General features: G+C 37.9%; 1 protein-coding gene across 3 annotated transcripts in view; it reads left to right on the top strand.

Moving 5' to 3' along the window:
• Positions 1-24,270, top strand: part of ZNRF2 (zinc and ring finger 2) — a 54,800-nt gene extending 30,530 nt beyond the window's left edge. The window contains exons 2-5 of one of the 3 annotated variants that reach the window (XM_085311827.1): positions 349-444; positions 21,376-21,481; positions 22,261-22,338; positions 23,508-24,270. In XM_085311827.1, the coding sequence (XP_085167953.1) occupies positions 349-444; positions 21,376-21,481; positions 22,261-22,318 (260 nt within the window). In that variant the 3' untranslated portion in view covers positions 22,319-22,338; positions 23,508-24,270. Of the gene's footprint in view, positions 1-348; positions 445-8,382; positions 8,449-21,375; positions 21,482-22,260; positions 22,352-23,507 lie in introns of those variants that run through there. The other 2 variants (XM_085311828.1, XM_085311829.1) reach the window with 2 other exon arrangements.
• The last annotated feature ends 370 nt before the right edge of the window (positions 24,271-24,640 follow it).

Below are 24,640 nucleotides of genomic sequence, written 5' to 3'. Positions count from 1 at the left end.
TTCTAATTTCTATTTTAGTAGAGTCATACTCTCCTCCTGCTTCTGTCTTAAGCTGTTCTTAGAGTTGTTGTTGAAGTGTTTGCCTTCCAGCGGTAGACGTGTTTGTGATAGGCAGCAGATTCATTTGCAGATGCAATGGTCCATGTGAACATTCTTGCATTTTGAAATCTTTTGAAATCAAGGGAATTATATTTATGTAAGAAATGCCAGATCAAAACTGAAATGCTGCCTTATGGCTTTTTTGGCTTTTAATGTGTGCAAAACAAGTGTTTTTAGGCTTGAATATAAATATACAGATTTGCAACATGATCATGTGAAGTCACACTTACGTGTTTTTATCTTTCATAGGATTCAAGTGCCCAGTATGTTCGAAATTTGTATCTTCTGATGAAATGGATTTACATCTTGTGATGTGTTTGACAAAACCAAGGATAACCTACAATGGTAAGAAAGAAGTAAGCTGATAAGTATTTCTCCATTTTAAGCAGTAACGTGATAATAACTCTTTATTAATAAGATGCTCTGGTAATTAAATCTAGTGTTTGTGACTGGACTGAGAAATTCTGTATGCTTTTTGCTTATAGTTTTTTCTGAGTAATTTCTAATTAACTTATTTTATACATACTGCATGCCAGTGTAATTTACACTRTTGACTCATCCTACAGATATAAAGTGATTCTGAGAGTCTGTTCATTCTGTTTTTGGACCACAAGAACAGATATTGGTCAGTGTAAATGTGTGTTTGCACCTTATTCAAGAAAGTGGTTTGGGGGGAAGGGAAGGGCTAAATAATTTCTCCTTTCTCAAGCTGATGGCATATGTGATGTTTCAAAAAGACTGGTAGAGATGTATGTTAGTTTTTGTGTTCTTAATGACACTTTTACCAATGTCAAAGGAGTCACCTGTGGTAGTTCTTTTTTATTTATCTTTTTTCTCATAACACTAAGCTCTCCTCCTAAGTAACCTTTGATGCAAGACAAACAGGACTTTTGCCACTATTGAGATCAAACCTTTCTGCCAGTATTGCTTAGGCTGACACTCAGTTCTAACAGAAGCACACAGAAAAAAATCATAAAATTAGGAATTAGAAAATTCTACTGAAATCTTAGTGCTTGTGTTGGTAGCTGCCCTGCTGTTAAAATCTTGTAAGTGCCTCCTGGATGAGTTTATTGCTCACCAGTCATCAGATACGTAATACATGAAAAAAAGAATACAGTTAGAAAGAAGTTATAGAGAAGGTGGAGTCAGAGTGTCTTTGGAGGTGCACAGTGAAAGGATCAGTGGCAATGAACACAAGTAGTAGCAAGGAAAATTCTGATTCAGTATAAAGAACTTCATGAGTGTGGTGAAACATGGAAACAGTGGCACAGAGAGGTTCYRCAGTCTCCATTCTTGGAGATAATCAGGAATTAGGCCCTGAGAAGCCGAGACTAAGCTGGCCCTTCTTTGAGTGAGAGGCTGGACCAGAAGACTTGACCTTCAGAGGTCCTCCAGACCTTCTAACATAAATTGTTGTGTAAATAACCTGTAGTCTTATGGACTCTTTGACCCTCCTGGCTTCCTTGCTGTTATGGTATTTTAAGCTGTCTGAATTTTATAGTGGGCAAGTCCTGAAGGATGATTGGGCCCACCTTATTTGTTTCGGGAACAATAAGACATCGTGGCTATAGGCACAGCCTTAGTGACCAAAATAATTTGAAATTGTATGCATCTAGATATGAAATTCATTTTGAATTGTAGGAATCAAGATAAGAAAATATATTTCTCTTGGTATTATCACATATTTTTAAGAGGGCTGACTTCGTCTAACAGAAGGTTGTTTTGTTTTGTTGATTAGGACTGAGCAATTTCCAATGCATGTTGTTAGAAATCTGAGTACTTGGAAATGCTGAACATCAGGGAGAAGTAGGCTAGTTCCCCAGTCAAGGAGGAATAACGCACTTGGTTTAAGGGGAAACAGGAGGCAAGCTGGCAGAGAAGCTCTGGTGGTAATCCAGCTGATGGGATGGGCACAAATCAGAAATTAACTATGTGAAATCTTTCGCTGCTGTTGCTTCCCATGTGTACCTATGTACACACGCAGATGGCTGACTTTTTTCAAAGAAACAGTGGTTACATAACATAGCCTCCCAGCATGGTGATGTTCACTCTATCACAGCAGAGTCCTGTTTAATCTTTCTCTGGATTATTTCTCTCAGCTGGCACACTGCTAGGTGGAGCACCAGTTTGGGGGCACCTTTTTTTTTTTTTTTTTTTTTTTTTTTTTTCTTTGTGCAGTCTCTTGAGTCAAAAAAACTTTCATATAAATGAGCAAGTAAAAATGTGATAGCTGAGGCCACTCTTGATAATCAACAGCAGGACACGAGCAGTCATGGAAAATGCAGTATGTGGTATTACCTGACTCATGTAATTTCTCTTATTTAGAAGTATGTGTACAGTACAGAATCTCAGGTGCTTATTCTAAGGAGTGGTTACAAGGCTTGAAAGGCAAAAGCTACTAAATTGACTTGAGAGACACTTACTTAGAAGTATGGCCTTATTCTCATAAAACCTTAATAAAAGTGTGCATTGATCCTTTTAACTCTGCTTGGTTAGCTCTTAGAGTTGTGGATTATAGTTTGAATAACAGCATGTAGTTGGGTGCTGAAGTAAACACTCAGCAGAGTAGACCCATCTAAATGCTGCCAGTCTGCCAGCATCTTCTGAAACTTTTCTGTACTCAGAAAAAGCCAATAAGGTCTCATAGAACTCAATGAGAATTTTTTTAGGGTTGTTTAAGTTACTACAGCACAGAGGTATCTAGGATACAGCTTCAGAGTTGAGTAGTGCTCAGTCGTTACTGTGTGATGTGATTGTGATCTCTTCAACCAGGCTAACGCAGGAGACTTAACTAGCAGATTGATAACTTGACTTAATGTTGTTGCGACAATGTGCCCAGAATTGGATACGAATGACTATATGCGTGCATTTGTTCCGTACTTTTTGCTGTTTGCAATGCTGATGGATCTGCTTTTTTGCCATAAGCCGGAAGAATGTTATCTTAAGTGTATCTCAGGTTTTTCATGAGGGGCAAAAGAGATCCCACCATCAACTTCTGATATCTTTTTCCCAAACGGAAGGTAGCTCTCTATGCTTTCTTTACTTTCTCATTGTTATCTTGGCTTTAAGCCAATTACAGTCAACTAGAGCCGAACAGACACCWTTTGTTTGTGTTGGTCCCTGGTGGTTTCCCAGTCCTATTACCAGTGACAGGAAAAACATCAATTTTTCCTTGTTTTCTCTCTGAATCTTACACTGCAAGTAGTTGAAGATGGCCTTAGTCTTGCAGKAGGTAAGCTGTTTAAAAATTGTGCAGTTAGTGAACTGTGTGACCATCTCATTCAGTTTTAGATATATTTCCCCATACTATAAATGTATGAAGATTAGTTGCTTTTTCTAGGAAATGTCTGGGAACAATTTTTGCATATTGTTCTGGGAAGACAAATGCACTTTCTTTTTTACAAGAGTCTGAAGCATATAGTCTTCCCCAGAAAATTTTATAAGACTATTCAGTTGTGATCTGGAATTTAACAAAAAAATAATGAGTCCTCACTTACATCCAATCTCTAATTGCTTTCTGAGCTACCTTTGTGCATTGCATTTGGCAGTAGGAAGGTTCAGTGAACTGCAAACTCTGGCAGCTGTCTGATTTACATGTGTTTTCTGAAAGAGACTGGTCACAGATTTGCCCCAGTTCTATGCTGGAAGCTGTGCYGAGTTTCATATAAATAAATCGGTACATTTTATTGGCCTTATTCTTTCAAAATCATGTGACTTGCCTCCCACAGAGATCTCATTGCTTACTCATTTTGGCACATAAAAAGAGCTCTTCCTGATTTCTGTAGGACTTTGTTCCAAGTATCTCTTAAACTACTTGTGCTCAGACATGAACCAGTATCTAGTCATTTTGACACAAAAGCTGTTTAAATGAATCAAATTGTGCAAAAACACTTCGTTGTTTGGTGTTGCTGTCTTAAATAGACTTGCTTTTTTTAGCAATTAAAAACTCTTTTCATGCTGTTACTTGCTGAGAAGCCAGAATAGGTCCCATGCCCTTGCTAGCATTCATGCCATAGAGTGTTAAAAGGCAGTTTTATGAAGAAAGTGGTTTACTTACCAGTTGACTGATTTCTTGGAAAAATACTGCTGAAATATTATGTAGCCCTACCTATTTCTTTTATCTTCTCTAGAGTGTTTAATGAGGTCCCTTGCACCATGTCTTTCAAGTTTGCTGTGGTAAGTTAAACACAGAGCCCATTTAGTGACTACTCCACGAAAGAAAGACATGGTTTACAAAATAGCCCTTATTTTGGTTAAGCAGAGGCATTTACTTAAATAACACTAGTACTTTGGAAGCAGCTTGCATTTAACTCCTTGGTATAAAGTTAATTTGCATAAATGATAGCTACTGAAAAGCAGATCGGACTTACCTGGTGAAATTTAGATTTTGAATTATYGGTGATGGGGAGGGTAAGTGTTCACTTTTCTTTATAGTCTTAGAGTATATTTTATTGCAAGAAGATGTTTTATAAAAATTAGAAAGGCACAGGAAAGAGAGAGGAAAGGAGGATTGGCTGTGATTTAAGGGGAACTAATTTTAGATGTTTTGCAGCTAGTGAAACTAACTCATTTTTGGCTAAACCGTTCAGTTGGTTCAGTCTGAAGTAATTCTTTTTTTCCTTTTAGAATTTCTTTGTTTCTCAAAACACTTTGTAAGGCATTATTATTATTATTACTATTATTATTATTATTATTAAAGGGCCTCTCTGACAACAGAAACTGGTAACCTGGCACCTCTCCAGGTAGGGAAGCCATTGACCCCAGAGAGCCAGTCAGCTCACTAGACTGGTTAGCTGGCTCGGCAAGCCGGCCCGTCCTCTTTCAAAAGTTTTGATTGAATTAGCACATTCCTGTGGAATATTTTGGGTTTCATCAACTCAGCACTTTGTGTTGGAACGTTGTTCTACTGGAAACTTTTTAACCATCTCTTCTTAAAGCTACTTGCTCAGGGGTAACACTACCTTGTAACTGTATTTAATTCAAATATGGCAGTGGGTCTGATTATTGGCCAACATACTGACTGAGATTCCTTTTAAGGGGGAAAGCTTTTGCTAGTGTAATTTCAAAGAGAAAATCTCAAGATATCTAGTGGATGAGCTGTTGGGGCTTTTTTCTTATTCAAAGTAACTATTCTGCTGCTATTATTGTTATTATTACTGTAAGTTATGAAATTTGCACCCTATCAGCAAAAAGGATAGGGGAGCAAACTTTGTAGATAATAGTGATTATGTATATGGTTTTGTATTTAGGATTTATTCAGCTCTGTTTTGAAAATAGGATTGGTATGTGGCAAGACTATTATAGGCAGAATATTGAAAATTAAGGTAGAAGACTAACAAAATATACTGGAAGGAAAATAAGAGTGAAACTTGGTGTGTTCTTCCTGTCCAGCAATATACTTTGATTTTGGGGATGCTTGAGTGCTGTATAGTGCGCAGCTAATCCAGTATTCCAGCACTGTATAACAGAATTAGAAGCAGCCTCTGCCCAGCAGTGCAACTGGTCTAGACTAGCAAGGAGGCAGAGTAGGGCTCTGGCATGAGGATGTAAACATACTGTTAATATTAGTACAAAGTATGAGGCTTAGTTTTCCCCTGTGAGAAAAGAGAAATAGTAGTACTGCATGCTTGGTTGCACTGGGGCCTGCGTGGTAGTGAGTTTCAGGAGCCTATCTGGAATCTGTATGAGCAATAATCGCGCTAAGTAGGTTATCAGCATCTATATGAAAATTATAACGTATATATTTTAATCAGCAGTAGAGATTTGAAGAATGGCATAAGTGTCCTAAAGGACTAAATTAAGATATTTTAAAAACATTCTTTGTCTTTCACCTGTATTTCTCTAACATAAGGTGTAAACATTATTGATTTGTGGCTGTTGTAAGACCTTAGGGGAAATTACTTATGTGAGAACATTAATGTTCAGTTTATATTGCACAGGAGTGCACCTTAACCTAGTGTTTGGACGACCAAGACCGTAATTCCGGTAGCGCTGTCCACTGCAGTGACTTGATTTCCTTAGAGTTGCTTCTTAGCTTCCTAGGGTTGCTTCTCTATAYGCAGAAAACCCCGGGAGAGGAAAGCAGCAGGGCTGATGCTGTTAACTAACTGCTCTGACAGATGCGCTCAGAACTGCAGTCTGGAATGAGAATTGCCAGCTTCAAGTTCATTTCTCTACCGGGATTCCTGAGATCAAACCCTAAAAGACCTTGCAAAAGGGCATCTTGCCAGTCTGCCTGGAAAACCTTAAGCCTTACTCCCTGTCCTCATCCTTTAATAGGACTAGACTTTCAGCAAAGCAGCACGTAGTCTTGCTAAGTGAAATCAGTTCTTTTGTTCCAATTTATCTGAGAGAGAAAATTCTCCATAGAATTTCTTAATTCTTCCATTTTGGAGTTTTAACAACATTATTGGCTATGAGGTCTAGCTTCGCACTCTGGTTTAGTTGATGCTTCACATTGTCCTCRTGAAAAAAGAGTATACTCTATAAAATAATTTAATGCACAAGTAGACAGACAATTGCCCAGTCCTTCCAATTCAAACAGTAACATTTCCTCTTGTTTTGATCTTGTATATCTGTGAATGCCCCTTCAGAGTATATAGGAGGTTCACTCAATTTTCCTAATGCTTTAAAACCGTTTTCTTCTGTATTTCTTAAAAATAATTAGAACAACTGTTCAACATCTGTTGAACTTGGAGATTTTTTTTAATGTGGTGACAACAGAAGAACATTGCTACAGTAAATAAAATTTTAATCCCAGTTACTTGCACAGCTGTTATTCCAATGAATTGCTGTAATATCAGCTCAGCCTTTTCCTAACTTGTCCTGCAAATCATTGTTACAATTTTAAGGAGGGAAATTGTGTTTGAAGAACTTGATTCAGGTATTTTGATTAGTTTATATTTCCTCCCTTTGGGAATTGATGACATTTGAGCAGGGAGGGAACTTTCACTGGTTTTCACCAGTGTCAGCCTTGGGTAGCTGCTAGTCCAAACCTGACTGCCAAGAGGAATGGCTGACAAACTCTAACTCTTCCCTCTTTTGTTCAGTAAAGCTGTATTTCCTTCCAACCTGGCCAAACTCCTTTTAAACAGCTTTGGTGCCTCATGGAAGAGCAGTGCTGCAAAAACAGACTGTTAAGATTTTAACCTTTCATATGATTTTTGGATGGAGGATTTTTGGATTTGTTTGTTTTATTTTTCATTTTAAAGAATGGTGGTGACAAGTGTTACTAAATAAGACCATACTAAGTTGCAGTGGTGCAGTGTGGACCTATGTACTAATGGGACCCCTGCTTCTGTGACCCCATTTCAGCCCCAGTCAGTAAAGGAACTGGGTCAGTCTGTGACATTGTGGAGTTGCAGCATTTTTAGAGGCTGCAGTCTTTAATCCTTCTCCCTCCACCACAAACTGTTTACTGTTGCTAAGAGAAGAGGGGGGGAAAAGGTTGTATATTTCTAACAGTTCAGCTGTAATGGAAACATAGTGTAACTGGGAGGGAAGTGCCTCAAACATCTGGAACAAGAGTTCCACAGACTGTAGACTACTCCATTTATTCCTGGTAAGATGTCATCTCAGAGGCTCAGTGGTGGTAGTTTAAATACCACATTGCTTGTTATTTTACTCTTCATGTAAGAGAAGGGGAGGCATAGATTTGTAAAGATGCTCAATAGATTATGCTCTATTTTATTTCTGTGATGAAGGAGAACCCACATGTTTGCATCCCATCCACTGAGGTGGATACAAGTCCAGAGACCCTGAGGAACATCAGAGATCACATCCACTCATATTTGACACCTCTCCCTGATTTGTTGTGAGTGGGACTGACTCTCTTTAATGAACCTTTGAGAAGGAAAATATTTGGTGGGTGATTCTCTGCATACTTTCCCTTGATCTAGGCCAATATCCACTTGCTCCTCCTGTGGTGAAGCCATCAAAGGTCACTCTTGGTCAACATAGCTATAACACCACTTTGTACTTAATTTACCGCTAGATTCTTGAGGATGGGACAACAATTTTTTTTGTCTATATATTGGAATCACCTTTCTATACGTGCCACAGGAATACTTTATCTACARTGCTGGGCAAATACATTAAAGCTGTTGACAGATTATAAAAAGGGCCTAGTTGTTTCTGAAAGCATTAGAGAAAACAGGATCATTCATGTGCTGAATAGCTCAAGTTCGTTCTTCTCCTTATGAACTACTTCTAATCTCAAACAGGGCATTGTCTTGCTTTGGTAATGACAACAGCGCTAAAGTCAAATAACAATTTGTGTCCTAGAAAATTGTAGATGCACCAATGCTGCAAAGAGTATCTGCACGTGAAGAGCAGAGTAATTCAGATGAGGTAAGAAGAGAACCATAGATATTCTGCTGTATGTCACTGTGCTTCTATTATATAATGGAAGTGCAGTGCTGTATGCAGTGGAAACCCAAAGTACAGTATCATTAGCTCAACAGCAAATACTCATAATGCTGTGATTCTGCATCATGTGATCTGGGCAGATAGGAGCTACCTTCCATGTCTTACACTTAATCAGTCTTTAGCTCTGCGAGGTCATTCAGAGGATGTCATAAATCGTGTCTGCAATTGCTGCAGTCTTGTGACTGCCGGGAATTTACCTTCAGGGAAGATGATGTCCCTAGTCTTGTATGGTAATTCCACAGTCTTTAAATCTCATATCTCTAAAACCTTGAGATTATACTCATTTGTTAGCTGAAAAACTGACTTATTTTTTGTAGTTGCTCTGTGGAAACAATATCCTTGAAAAYACACATCTTTTCCTAGTCTTAGAGAATATATTTCACAGGCTGGATTTCAAAATAAAGATRCTTGAAATGTTAGACTTTTAAAAAATGAATGCCAAACTGCATCTCATTGAGATTGAGTGACCTGTGTAGGAATTTCCTTCCCTAAATTCCCCATAGTTTTGTAGGAACTGCGCTGAAACAGTTTAGTCTCAGATCAAGAATTTTATCCKAAAGAAATATAAAGCAATAAGCAGCACTTCTTGCTGAGAAACTGCTCTGGAGCAGATAGTTGAAGAGCATTGTCTGAAATGTCATTAGTGTTACTTTTCTTCAGATTAAAATCTTGCTTTAAGACTTGCTACTTTTTGTTTAATTAAGTAGTCTCACACTTCTGACTTGCAGACTCAAGCCTTCAACARTAATAGAAATTAGTACAATTTTTGCAGGGTATTTCAGTGGTTGAGTAACTCTTGCTTCCAAAACAAGCTCAATGAAAACACTGTTAATGTGGCGGGGTAGCCTCCCATCTAAATTGGGGATTATCAGCAGTGTTTACATAGGAAATTTTTTAACCAGCTCGGARTATTTGTAGTTAAATTGTTTGATTCTAGAACAGCTTGTAAATTGTCTRCTAACAGCGTCTACTGGTTATACAGTGACAGAGCTGCGAAGTACTAGACTGGCCTATTGTATCTCCGCTGGAAGAACTCGCCTCGCTGAAGTTGGCATAACTTCATCTCAGGTGGCTATTGATCTCTGCAGCTGCACCACTGAACCCACAGTTCTAGGTAGTAATGAAATAAATGAAATATTTCATTATTACTAGATTTGGTGCTGAACTGTGTGGACATTTATGAAACCTTGTTAAAGTTTCCTTATAGTGACCTAGAATAGCTGGCATTTTAACCCTGCTATCTCTGTTTTAAAGCTTTGTCAAATTTTGTTCATTTTGACCACGTTCCTCATCCCTGCTTTTCTTGTGTAAAGCTTAGTTAGGTAGCCTTCATGTATGTTGAATAGCGAAGCAAACCATTTATACTGTAGCATTGAATGATTTCTTGAGCCCATAAACAGTGCTTATTTGTTTTGAGAGGTGGGGAGAAGGGAGAGAGAATTGTTTGGTTTAGATTTTTATCTTTTTTTCCTGCAGTTCTGTGCAAGCCTATGTCAATCTATGGCTTTATCAGCTGAAACACCTCATTGTCAAAATAGTGTTYGGTAGTTTTGGTTGCTTGTAGATTTGCAAGTAAAGAGAGAAATGCAACTTAATATGATTGTAGAAATATATTGCCAGGTTATGTAAATAAATCTTTGAGCAGTTATTGGAGACTTTGCCTTTGGGAAGTTTTCTGAACACATCTCATGTATTAATCTTTGTATTATTATTTATGAGTGATTCATGACTCATGAATGCTGTTGAAATTGCATGGGTTCTTTCTATACTACTTAAATGCTAAGATCTTGAAATTGAGAGTTTGCTTTAAAATGCAAACTAATGCAAGAAAATTTTTTTCTCTTAAACAAAGACCCATATGCTGTGTCTTGCTGGGATGATAGAATATAGTATTTCTGATGCTAACATGTATCTATAAGTTTCTAAGTGCTTACTGGAATAAATCATTCTGGATTATGGGTTAATGTGAAGAAGAAAAAAAATGAGAGAACTTTGAAAACTYTGAGTCAGTATTTGATGTTATTAAGACTTTTTGCATTCAAGCGTGTTTCGAATTTCATCTATATAGAAAAGATTAAAATAGCATTTAAAATAGAAATGGTTTATAAAAACAGCCTGTCTACTGGGAACAGTGAAAAAAAATCCGAGAAAACATTGTGTAGTGATTTACATCTCTGTCCTCTGTGCACACATTGGCACTAGGCAGTCAATTTTTACTTGGAGAAGACTGCTTTAAATCCTGCTGAGTAAAGCCCCCTATGGGCCTAGCACCTGGTACTGTGGTTAATAAGACAGAATTTATGCACACTGAGTTTTGGCACCAGTGTTTTCATTATGTGTTTCTCACTAATGCCTCTTACATTCCCAAAGAAAAACATCTCAAGCAGATGCACTTTTTTTTCTTCTTCCTCTCCTGCTCCTATTTTAATCTCAGACTGATAGTTTCATCCTTCATGCCATCTTTCTTAGTGTTGCCTGTGCGTTTGTTTTGCATCTGATCCTACCCAACTCCGCTCCAAACTTGCAAAGAAATGAGTCAGTCATGTTAAATGTTAAAAAGACAGGGAAAAAGACCTGGAAAAACTCACTGTGCTTAGGGCACCTGTAAGAAGACTGGAATAGGTAATTGAAAAAGGGCAAAGTGAAGAGAAGAGTGACTGAAATCCTACATATAACTTCAGAGTAAGGCACCCTTGAAGTAACCCATGTCGCCCAGGAGTAATAAGATAGCTATCCGCTTTCGAACCACCTCTACTCATTCCCTTTCTCCCCATTCTCAGAGGTACTTTTCCCTACCCTTTCCTTCCACGAAGATTTCTAATCTGCCTGCTTTACTTGCATTGTGTTAAATTAGAGTTGTCACAGATAATTTTCATTAGGCCAGTACATGCTCATCAATGCTCCAAGTTTTTTGCAGACCATTACTAGGATGAAAGTTCTTAACTGAAAATAATTTCAAAGCAATTTTTGTGGACTTCTGACCATAGTTTTCATAGCAGTGAATGATTGAAGTCTTAMCATTTGAAAAACTCTTCTGCAGTCCCTTTGGTCTCCTTTCTTTGGGGGTATATAGTAAGCTTAATGTCACTTAGAGAAGCTGCCAAAGAAAAACGGGTTTCCTAGCATCGGTGGAACTCCTTTTGCACGGTCAGAGCAATGTTTCACACTTGCAAGAATTTGTTTTATTTCCCAGCTCAGATCTTTCCTTCAGCTTGGTCAGAGACAACCATCTTTTATCCTACTCACTCCACTACATCCACGCTCTGCTTCCCGTTCCCAGTCTTTGCAAATATTGTTGTCAACAGCATCCATTCTTGATTTGGTAAAGGTGCTCATTTTAGTGAAGTACAGCATCCTAGTTAACTTGGTCAGAACAAGACTTAATTGAAGAGAACTGTCTATGCATACTATATGAAAAAAAAATTCTGCTCTCCTCCTGACCAAAATGATACCTTTTCCTCATCAAATCATTAACCAAGATTCCCGAGTGATTTACTACCAAAAGCAACTTCTGCTGTAGGTACACACACTTGTGGGTTTGTTTTGTTTTGTTTTGTTTTAACCTTTGGTAAAGAAGTCACCTGAAACACAAGGCAAAGTGCACTTCAGGCCTCTGTTGTTTCTCTTGAGTCCTTCGCAACAAGGCTAGCTTTCTGCTCCTTGATCTGAGCGGAGCCGTATGGTCCAGCTGCTTTTTGGAATGGATTTCTGGGTTGTACTCCCAAGTTGTCAACAGGCCTAAACCAATTTTGGCATCTGTTGTAAGTTTCTTAATGCTGGTGCAAACTGACGAGGATATGTAAGCAACGCTTAAATATTTTGCTTTGATTTATTCTTCAAAGATATAAAGCACTGCATAGGAAATAATAAAAATTATGGAAGATCTGCATGCACGGATCTTGCATTAATGTTGTTCTTACTTTCTTGACCACTTCTACAAAGGAAATCCAACTCTATAAGAAACAGTCCTTTCCAGCTGCCACTGCCTCTTTGTCAGCAATACGTGTGCTGGTTGCCTCTAGTCAGTTACTCAACCACTTGTGCAGATTTGCAGAATAAGATCCTCTTTGATGGTAAATTTGACTTTGAGAAATGTAAATCATTCTTACCCGAAGGAGCAAAGCAGGGGTTGTTCCCCAAGTGATAGTTCCTTACACTGTTTCCTTGAGGAGTCTAATTTTGCTGCAGCTTTATTTCCTGTGGGTTTGCCCGTTTACATGCTGTTCTTGATTAAGCTCTTGATAATTCAAGACTAATATCTGACAACCTATGACGTCTTATGATACTGATTTTTTAAAAACAAACAAACAAAAACCTACCACAGACGGCTTTCTTGTTCCGTGCATAGCAATGAGAAGCTTCTTTTTCAGCCCAGCACGTGCTTGGGCCCACTACTCRTGATGGAGCTGTACTGTGGAGCGCTAGTTTGGTACTGGTGCATTCAAGGCCTTTTCATCCAGTCTCTTACTGATGAGAAAATACTTAGAAGTTTTCTCATCAGTAGCCAAGAGTAATAATGTTTCTGAAGGGAAGGGAAAGCCTTGGGACAAATAGTATTCCCAGGAGACTGCTCAAGAAGTGCTTACCCCTGGAGTCATTGAAAACATAAATATGCATCAGTTCAGTTGGAATGGGGACTTTGTATCAGATGAATAGGGCTGGGACAAAATCTCTTTGCATCATGTTCTGTAGGACAAGAGTGTTGACTTGTGGTTCTGTTGTGAACAGATCCAATTCTTCGGGCAATATCTAGGCTAGAAGTTGGTGATTTAAAGGCATGATACTTAGAAATGTGGTGGACAGAGCTTATCTTTACAAGTCAGTACAACAGGAGAAAATTACTTAACTACTCTGAGAAGATTTAATGTTCAAGGGCATGACAAATTGAGCAGACTGATTATTTTAAACTGAAGTTGGAAACAACTGTAGCTTAGTCAGATAATTGTCTCCTTTGTGTCCAGAGCAAACCTTGAATCACTGAGAAACACAGTCATCTGGCAGTGAAAACTCAAAACAGGAGCAAAAGGTTTTTCATGTTCATTTGGGCTGATAAAATGAACCTTGTATAATACCTGTTTCACCCCAGCACTTTCTACCAAAACTGTAAATACTGATTGAGAAGGTTGGTACACTAATCATGATAGCACAGGTGTGACTGTGGATGTTGTTTTTGAGAGGTGAGGAGCTGTGACTGCCTGGCCTTTTTCAAAGCCTCGCTCATCATTGTAAGCCCTAGTATGCAAACTTGGCTTTGTGAGCAAGGTGTCTTAATTGAGCCCTGTGGCTCAGAAAAGGATGGTAAGTAACCTCTTCAACAACAATCCTTGGATCCTGTTGTAAAACTTGTACTCATGCAAAATGCAGACCTCTTAAGAGGGAGTTGTATGAAGTAAAAAGCTATTCTTACCRTAAATTTCCAAAATCTTTTGCTTACTCCTTTCAGTGTGCAAGAAGCTACCCTAAGCATTCTTCAGACTGACGTTGACAGACACCGCATAGCTACATGCTTTCTAGTGACTGTTGGTATTTTTGTGTTTCTTAAGCAAGCTTTTGTTTGAGATTCCAAGTCAGATCCTGGAGAGAAGAGGAAGATCGCATAACTACATGCCAAACTGCATGTGTGTGCCATTTGAATTCATAGCCTTCCTACTCTAACTAATTAAATACTTCATATAGGAAGTACATCAGGTACTACCTCCCRTACCATAAGGAAGGAGTCACTGTATTTTTGGCATACAAGGCTACATGGATCCTTTGCTCTTATCTTTACTTACAAGAAGTAGTTTTCTACGGCTATATTCTGCATTGTTTCCATGCTCTTCACTTCCAGAAAAGCTGTAATTTAAGGTATGACTTAAGCTACCATTTTGTTACAGAAGGAAATTCTGCTCTTCAACCTCTAATGAGTTGTGTCTTCTCCTTCATCTTGTCCTCCCCCACATCCATGCAAGTGGTTTATATGTCAAACTGGAACAGAACCAGCTTAAAACTAAACCAGGAAAAAAAAAGAGGTTTTTGGTAGCAGTACTGGCTTGCTTGGTAGGACTGCGGCCTAAGAGATTTTTTTCCCAGGCTATTCTTTGATCTTGAATGAGAACAAATGCTATTTGGTCTTCAGAGGTACACAGCCTTAAAAATATATTTGGATAATTCACAAGAATTTAGAAAGTCAGTTTTCTTACGAAGACCATTGGCACGGAAAGTCACCAGTTTGCTTTGAATATGCTGTTTTATAATGAGAGGCTGCATATACTAACCTGAATATCTTACCTACCTAGATAAGCTTCGTGTCCGTTACAAAGAACATATATTACCATATGAACTAGCAAGAGGCGGCATCAGGAGAATGGAGTGTATCCCAAGTGAATTTCTGTACACATTGGCTTCGGATACAATTACTGAATGTTGCTGGGTTGACCTGTGTGGGTCTTAATTCTTCTACAACTGTTTTTAAGTCCCTCTCATCTTGTTCCTTTTGCTTGCTCCATAGTGCCACTAGCTTTACTCTCCTGTTTTTTGATCTTAAAAAACATGGATCTTAAAGTTGCGGGTAGCTTTTGAATGTAGCCACTGAGGTAARCTTTTTTTTCCAAAGAATAGTTTCCCTGAGTGTACAAATACATCTCCTCTCTAAATTGTTTAGTATAGCTTAATTAGAATTGTATCAAGAGAGCTAGGAAGGTATAGACTCTATAGGCATCTCGTTCCTCCAAAAAGTATTTTTATCATTACTGTTTCTCTTTTTGTCTTTATTCAGTGAAAAGTATTTTTTCATTCATCAGTATCTGACTGAAGAGGAGCTATCTTGTTATTTCTCAGAATTAGCTTCTGAAAGATGACTCTTGCACAAGAATTTTAAGTCTGATTCTTCTTAAAAAATTTTGGTTAGCTTAAAAACAGAATGAAAAACTTCCACAGCCACTTCCTTTTCTCTCAGTGAGGAGTTTCCAATACAAACATTGCAAATYACGCATACTGGCCAAATTTGCTGTTGCAGATGTTTTTCTGGTGACTTTCACTTTCTCCTKTTCGTGTGCTGCCTCCGTGTTACTTCTTTTAAGAGATGGGAGAGCTGAAGAGGAGGCAGTGTTTGTACAAGAGGGCTTTCATGATGGATATCTGTTTGCACATAGATATCTCAGTCTTGGACCAACACTGCAAAAGGTGAGAGGGAAGGGGAGAGCAAGGGTAGAGTTTGGACTCTGCAAGGGAAGTTGTAACAGGCCACTGTGTTGCTAGGGGATGAAGAGTGAGATGCCTTGCCAAGAAGGAAAGAAAATCCAAGCCTTCCGCCTTCGCCCCCCACAAAACACCATGTCAGTATTTGGTGAGGAGGTGTCACATCTGTTGTAGTTTGTTTTGGAAAGATTGTGTGTTTGTGTATTGTGGTGGGAAGGTGGTTTTAGTTTGGTAAATTCTAGGTATTATTGTACAAGCTGTGTAGTGGTGTTTGGGGCTATTGTGCTCATTAGAAATGCATAAAAAGTGCAATGTGCACATGTTTGAGTAGCATTAGGATATTAGGTTTTTTTCAGCAATATGGGAGGAAGTGTGAACTGAGAGTGCTCAAGGAAACTGAATTTTAAATTTCCACGTGTACAGCTTGTGTTGTGAATCCTGACAACAACTTAGTTGAGGTTCTAGGAAAAGCAGCGGACTTTAAAAACCTTAACTCTGGTATCTGAGCTGCAGAAGGTTGCTTGCCTTTGATCAATGAGAAATATTTCTAGTCAGGAGCTGACTGTTTCTTCAGAAGGAACATTCGTCACTGAGGGCAGTGCAGAGTTTAACTTGTGGCTGTGAAGAACATTCTGCACGTGGGGGGGGAACCAAGCTACAGCTTTAGCTCTGCCTTTCAAAAGCTCTTGGCAGACAGCAGCAGTTGGAAAAGCTCTAAGCAGTAAAAAAAAAAAAACAAAAAAACAAAAAAACAAAAAAAACCCCCACATCTTCTGCAGTGACAACTGAATGATCTTTTGAAGTTTTCTCCTGCTATTTAGGACCCTTTGGGCAGTAAAGAATCAGGTGTCCTGCTACTTGTCTTCCTGGTTCAACTTGTGGGCAGTAGTGCAGGGTTGACCTAGTCACTCCRAAATGATCTGTAGCTGCAGAAAGCTGAATTGAGGGTATTCCTCTCGTCACAGCCAGAATACCGAGGTATGGGTGGATTATCAAAAGAAACGTCTTGCTTTTCTAGTGCTTAGGATGCGTTAGGAGAGAAGGCTTTTGCTTGCAGCTGATACAAAGTTACAAAGACAGTTACTGAGCRTGCAAGAAACATCCCTTACAAAAACTGCTCCCTTTTCCCTCCATTCCCCTGTTCATTTCTCACGAGGATTTTARCCCTGAATAAGAAGCCTGTCCACATTATTTGTATCAGATGGTGGCTAATAACATTAATCTCCATCTCTCAAATACCTGCATTGGGTACGGATAGACCTGCAAATTTATCAGTAAATGAAATCAGATGATGAGGGAGAGGGTAGAAAAAGTTGGTCTAGAGAGAATGATATTTTGAGGACAAATGAGGTGAAGACAAGGAGAAGAGGAAGATATATTAGAAAATAGCTGAGAAGAAATGGTGAGGGAGAAAAGTAGAAGGTAGAAAAATGTAATAAATCAAATCAATAACATGTAATAATAGTATTTAATACTAATTATTAAATTAGTAGCAGGCTAATAACTTGCACTTTCTGAAGGTAAATATTTTTCTTTGTCTACTTGTTTTTGTAACAATGTAAGGAAAAATTTCAGCTTACCCTAGGCAAAGTATCAGTGAAAGTGTAGAATAGGTTATGCGGTGTGGATAAATGGATGTCATACGTGTGAAAAAATACTTTGGGTTCTAAACAGTCAAGTCCCTAGTGCTTACCTATGATAGTTGTTAGTACTTYATACAGAAATAATGTGGAACAGATGCATGATAATACATACTATTTAATGAAGTTCCATCAATATTTTTAAACCTTTTACAACTCTCATTTTGTGGTATTTGGTCAGTTTTAATGCTGATAAAATACTGTTCAGAAAATGTATTCTGATAAGTTTTAGCCGTATTCCTAGAACAGTGAGTTTTAGTGTTGTTCTCTAAGTGAGTTGCAATGGCAACTTCCACATATATTTAAGCATTTAAATTTTTGAAACGATACAGATATTTAAAAACAATGTCATAACGGATCAACTCAAAGGTCTGTCTAGCCTGGTGTTTGTTTCCACTAAATGTCTAGACAGAAATAAAATATCACAGCACTAAAATGGTATCTCCACAAGTACTATCACAGCCTCCGTGATCTATGACACAGGGGTTTCCGGAGCCCGGGGCATTATTTATCAGCGTTTTAAAAGGAAAAACAAAAAAAGAGCAGCAAAGACTTTAATGACTTCATCCATAGGGTCTGCATYGTCTAAACTGCATGTGCTTTTGAAGTTCTTAATTTAAAAACAGACTATGCCAGCACAAGTGTTGCCTGTAATTTTAACTGTGGCTAAATTTCTGGCTTTGATAGTTGTTGTGAGTATTTTTCAAAAGTTGTAGAAAAACTTCTTATTTTTAGTTGATAAAGTATGTGCAAAATTATCAGGGTAAATCTATTTTAATTCAGTGCTACCTGTTTTCTTACRAACACAGGATTGGAATAGAATTTCCTTTTCATTAAGCATAAAAGCAGGATTTTAGGTGGCAAAATGACTGACAGCCARTATTTAAAATACTGACGTCATTAGCCAGAGGTAGAGGAGGAGGAAACATTGGAGCAGACATAGGAGGGAAATACTATGCTGCTTTGCCAGATTTCATCTTTGACACCAGTCTTTGGCTAGTAAGTACTTGTTCACAGAGCCGGGAAGGTGGAGGAGTGTTTACCTCCTATTTGGTGYGAGGCAGATGGATGTGGGGGTGTGGTGGCGTGCTTTGTATATATATGCACGTGTGGGCGAAGTGAAAAAATGATGCCTCTGCTTATTTCCTCTTTCTCTCCACTTCCATTTAGCTAATATACCAATATAAATGTTATGATTAAAACATTGATAAAGTCTCAAACTGTTCTTTTTTTTTTTTTTTTTAACTGTTTTAATATGTAGCTGCTGAATCACTCCACTGCCGGAAAATATGAGAAACAAAAGCATGGTTCAGACTGCAGTGGTTCAACATGAAATGGTTTACACATTTTTCCATAACAGATACATTTGAAAGTCATTGTTAAATGGCCCTTAAACTGACTTTCATCTGGTATAAGCCAGTGTTGGTATGGGAGAGGGCTGTGTAAAACAAGTACAGGAGAAATTCCAACTAGATGCAGGTGTAACAGGTTTTTTTTCACTTCTTTTTCTTTATCTGGGACCGATAATCTGAATCGCACAAAAAGGGTCAAAATATAATCAAACCTGAAGTRTCGTAGGTCCTTGACAACATTTGGTTTTGCTGTCGTCAGTCCACACATGCGATCAGTTATAAGAATGGTTGCATCAGTTTGGGATCTAGCAACAAGTGGTGCCAAATTGCACTTGGACATTTCAAGGAGTAGGGTATTTTCCACTAATTTCTTTAGTGCTTGCAATTTTCTCTTGCATGAGAGCCTGCGTAGACTATGTTAAGGTGCTACAAGAAGAAGGGAATGCTAACTCCTTGTTATTTAAAAGGAAGATCAAGAGCACTGAATCTTGCCCAGAAGAGGGTGCAGAATCTTTTCTGCCTACTTCAGTAGTAGCAGACCTCTGTTGTATTTTKGAGGGCATGTTCAGTGTTCCCACCTGCCCCTTTGGACACGGCTAGCCGAAGCGCAGGATACCTGACCCTGTCATCTCTGGAGGAAAATCCAGGAGGAAGTCGAGGGAGAGGCAAGGTGTTTGCTCAAGACCTGCGTGGTAGGAAGGAGAGAGGGGATGCCTAGGCATTGGCCAAARGGAGACTAACTGCATTCAAAGAGTATTGGAGAAAACAAAAAGAGTCTCAGACACTTACGCCAGGGCTGGTTAGAGATAAAAATGTTTCAGCTGGCACCTTGCCCTAATGTTAGCCAAAAGGTGCAGAATCTTGCAAAAATGCTCTGTCGGGAGTTTTGACCCAAGTGCTGTGCAGTCTGTGGAGCACACGATAAGCCAGACATATACAATAAAGAATGATGTGAAAGCAGCTCACAGGAGTGTTTTCTTTTATGAATTTTATTTTTATTGGCAACTTCTTAATATTTGTCTTCAAAGCTYGATTAAATGCTTCCCTCTAGAGAGTGTTGAAAATCTGAGAATTACATACATTGCCTTATACATTATACATTATCCTTATTACGTGCATTATATCTTAGTGCCATTTTGTCTTGGATATCAGTTACTCACCTGATAAAATAACTCACTGGAAAAAATAATTTTKATTAAGTGTGCTCTGTGTATATGATACATGCTTGGATTATTAATGGCACTTCTTCCTGTGACTCAACTGCGGGAAGAGAGTAGATCTGTTCTTAGGTCTTGTAGTAGAGTGCTTGTGCGAAGAGGGAATCTAAGAGAGCAGTGTCTTGAAAGCCTCAGGAAAAGTGCAATATCTCTGTAACAGGACAATACTGTCTGTAGAGTCTTTGCCTCCTGGTGTCAGGTATTAAAATATCTTTTTATACAAAAGTGGTCAAGGAAGTATTTATCCTTAGCACCCTCTTCTGGGCAAGTTCTTAGTGTCTGGAAGTTTCAGTGACATGCACAGGAGTTCCTAAGATCTTTTGTATTGTTTTAAACTGCTCTTTCACATAGATGCCTCTAATATTTATGGAAGCTTCCAAATTCTGATAGAACATCAGGAGCAATTTCTTAATATGCTCTCTAAAAATAATGTTACCGTGTGTAAAATTTAAAAATTTAATTTTCTTAATTGTGGTATATTGTTCCTTAATTTTTTGAATATTTTACCTTATATCAGTTCATCTACGTTGGATGTTCTTCACGTATCCTCATGAAGATGCTATGCACATGGCATTACACARTATTTTTAGCATAACCAACCTATGTAGTAGGGACTGGAGTGAGTATTTTCTTGGAAACTGAAGCACCTGCAAGAGAGCTTGCTGTACTTGTAAGGAAAACAAGATGGACTTAATTTTATGCATCTTCACTTCACTTTTTTCTACAACAAAGCTTTTCAGTTGTATTCTTGTCACTTGCTGCATGTTTTGAGTACCATAGTGATGAGTTTTGAGGGCAAATTGCTTAGAGCTGATGGTCTTTCAAAGTCTGAGCTGGGAATCATACTCCTCATATACAGTCCTTTGGGCTTCTTTTGATTAAGAAAGGGAAGCTTTTCCCTAGGGGTGGTACAAAATTTGAATGCTTTCTTAAGCATGCATCTAGTGAAGCTCAAGTGACATTAGGTACCACCTGTATGAAAAACCCAACTTCTCCAGTCCAGCTTCTCCAGGATCAGCAGCACAGCTTGTGTATGCTGCAGTTGCACAGTTCAGAGCACAGGTTTCACAGTTCAGACCAGAGTAGCCAATGTGATGGGATGTGATCTGCTGGGAGAGATCAGTTAATTAAAATTAATTCAAATGGTTACTGGCTGTTGATTAGGGCTACCTATCTTCTCCATACATACTGTGGAAAGCTGTGTTCCTACAGGATTTCGTTTGGAGATACAGTTGTGTTTAGGCAAAAGACTGAGTCACAAGCGTATTTTAATTTGAGCTGCTAAGATGTCTCCCATCAGGAAYCTTTAGTCACCTGGCACAAGTGTGACTGAGTGTGACCATGACAAGGCTTTCCGCAGGACAAGAACCATCTTCTGATTCATCCATGATGTTCTGAATAAAGAAGGTTTTGCTTTGAGTGATCTGCCTTCTAACTAATAACTTTCTTCTCTTTCTTCAGAGGATGTACTGAGTAAAGATGCTGGGGAGTGTGCAATATGCCTGGAAGAGCTGCAGCAAGGAGATACTATAGCACGGCTGCCTTGCCTCTGCATATATCATAAAGGGCAAGTATTCCTCATGCTGCATATATGATTTTGGAAGGTTGTATTTATTGGATATCACCTCTAAGGGGTGCTTAAAGAAGCACTAAAACTTAGTTACTTCTTATATTAAAAGAAACAACTAAAAAGAATTTTAAAAATARCATCTTTGTGTCTCCATTAATGTATATGAAGTCTCTCACACTTGCATGAAAAACCTTACAGGAACAAAAGTGGTAATCACCTATGTGGGAAAAGAGTGAATGTCGTAGCTATGGATCTTAGATTGTGTGTACTAAGAGAATAAAAGTTTTGTTAAGTGCTGGTAGACTAGGAAAAAATTCTGCTCACTTCTTAAACACGTTTCATATTTGTTTTCACTTGTGTTTAATGTTCTACTTCCTGTAGTTAAAAGATGTAAGCAAGATAATGGTGTCAGTAGTCAAGTAACCTCTGTGTAAAAGCTGGATMGGAATTTGTAAAATGGTTGCTTAGAGGAAATGTTAATACTTAAGATATTTAGTCTTCAATAATATTTAATATCCATATAGTACTGTGGCTTAGAGTTTTTAAATTACCARTGGATGTTTAAGTACATTCTTTTCTGCTTGTATCTGAATATTTAAAGATTTGTAGTGTGTATGTGTGTGTGTATGCTGTGTCTGCCTGTATTTCTTTGTATAGCATAAAATCCTTYTAATTATTTAAATAATGATGGATCAATTAATATGCATATCATATTGCTAAATGTTACCAAGAGATTAATCCAGCAATTCTTTTAATTTTTGTCTTTCATCCGACAGCTGCATAGACGAATGGTTTGAAGTAAATAGATCTTGCCCTGAGCATCCATCAGATTAAGACGAGATTCATGTTTTTAGGTAATATTTTTAGGCAAGTACATTTCTAGAATAAATATTTTGATTATGGGAAATAAGTCATCCTTTTTTTGTTATTTGTGAGTTTGCTACTATGTGTCAGAATTGCAATATCAATTAATAAATATTGAAGTATATTAAATATGTARAAGGCTTCTGCATCCTTGTATAACATGATCTGAAATGATGTATTCCAGGCTAAGCAGTGGAAAGCACCAATTCAATGCCAGTAAATCTTCAGCATTAACTTTTAAAGATTATTTTTGCTATGGGAATGAAACAAAATYAAAATAATGTAATTGCGTAACTTTGGATAGTTCCATAAGCACTAGTATTTTTTTTTTTGACAGAAAGCTTTTGGAATCTTATTAAAAACCATGTATTTTCAAAACCACTTTCATGTTAATGCATTCCAGAATGAAAAGAAAAATGCTAACCTGTGCCTATCCATCCCATCCTATAGAGTTTCACATTTTTCCAGCTTATGTTTTGTGTTAATGATTTCAGATCTGCAATCAGTGTCAAAGGTTTAAAGGATAGGTTTATTCTTTTGGTTGCCAAGTTTTAAATCTTTTATCTTGCGTTAAACGACTGGCCCCAAACATTGCAAAACACACCAGCAGTCATAATAATTCTTATAGCAATAGAGATATCTGCATTCATTGCTAGTAGATGGAGGTTTGTGTTTTATTGTTGTGGGTTGAATTTCAAAAAAAAAATCATTGTTAGCATTTGTTTGTTAATTTGTTTTATTTTGCTTCATGAATCTATGGGTTGCATTGCAGTGATAGTAGATACGACTGTTGCAGGAGCAGCAGAGAAGCCTAAAGGAAAATACCCTGCTACAAGGGTGACTGTTTTAACCACAGAGCAGTGTTAGCGTAAACTAATAAGCAAACAAATAAATGTCACGCTTCCTTTATTGTATCCAACAACTGCTTTGTGGAAGAAGTCCATATGCTGTTTAGAAATACATTTGTCGCTGTAAATGCTCATGGGTGTCTAACATCATGTTAAATCCAATTTGTTTTTTTATCACAGCAGAGACAGTGATAATCTGAGGCTTAGGGAAAAGGGGAAGGAAAACACAGTGATCATCTTTGTGTTGTTTCTCAGTGTTGTATACTGAAATAGCTGAAATGATGATATTATGTCTTCTGCCTTTTCAACAGCTGCTTCCACTGATCAGAAAACACAGGAGACCTGASGTTCCCTCGCTGAACACAGCGTGCCTGGCTTGAGACTTAGGTTCTTTGTGGCTGAAAAAGGCAAATATGGACAGTGACATGGAATAAGCATTGCAGAGACCAGTAACTTGCTGGTAGTGCTCAGTATACCAAACACTCATGCAAAGGACACACAGGGATTTTGAAAATGCTGCACATTCTGTAACAATCTACTCCCCACAGACGTTATTGATGCTATTTGTGTTGGAAGGCCAAAGTTCCTGATTTCAGCCTAACTTCTGGTTCTGTGAAGAAGCAGATTATTGGATGCGTTTCTTACTGCCTCAAGTGGAAGCTGAGATGTTCGCTACATGCTGAGACCTGTACAGGAGGATGGCCCCATTTTTGAGAGGGAACGTTTTCACCTTCTTATTATCTGAAGAAGAGTAAATGGCAAACTAAATATAATATAATATAACAGTGTGACCTTATTTACTGAATTCACACCCTATTGTATGTTCTTCACTTTTTTCAAGAACAGAAAACATAAACTTCTCTGCATAGGAATACTATATTTCAAAGTTTTGTAAATGAACCTTTGTCACAATGCAGTCCAAAGAGTAAAACCAAGACAGGTAACTAATTTATATTGCTCAGACTATAGGGACTGTTGAAATCTGCACATTGTATTGCTATTTAAGTAACTAAAACTTCTCTTTTACTGCTTGTGAGTAAAACCGAAAAGAAATGCAGCAAAGCAAAATCTTAACAGCTATGCAACTTTTTTTTTTAATAGGAAAAAAAAAAGAATTACCAATTTTAAGTGCTGCCAGTTAAGGTAATTTGTTTAACGGGTATTTTTTTAAAAAGTGTTTCAGGTAATTATTTTGTTGTACTACTCTCATCTCCAGGCTGCCTCCTGAGGTGTAAATGAGTAACTGCAAATGTGGGCACAGCAAGAGTTTTTTGTAGGCATGGGTGAGGTAACATCGAGGTGGGATTTGTGTTTAATTTTTAAAACACTTATGCACAAACTTTTTTTTGTTTTCTTATTTTAATGTTTTTTCATGGCAGGATCTGTAATAGTTTTTATCTAAATCATTGATCTCTTCGTGTGAAGACTGGCATTTGACAGGGTG

The sequence above is a fragment of the Rhea americana genome, unplaced genomic scaffold, assembly GCF_003343005.1.
Source record: "Rhea americana isolate MKP2758 unplaced genomic scaffold, rheAme1 scaffold_35, whole genome shotgun sequence".
Lineage (NCBI taxonomy): Eukaryota > Metazoa > Chordata > Aves > Rheiformes > Rheidae > Rhea > Rhea americana.
Note: the sequence above shows the minus strand (reverse complement) of the source record. Positions and strands in the feature narration are given on the sequence as shown.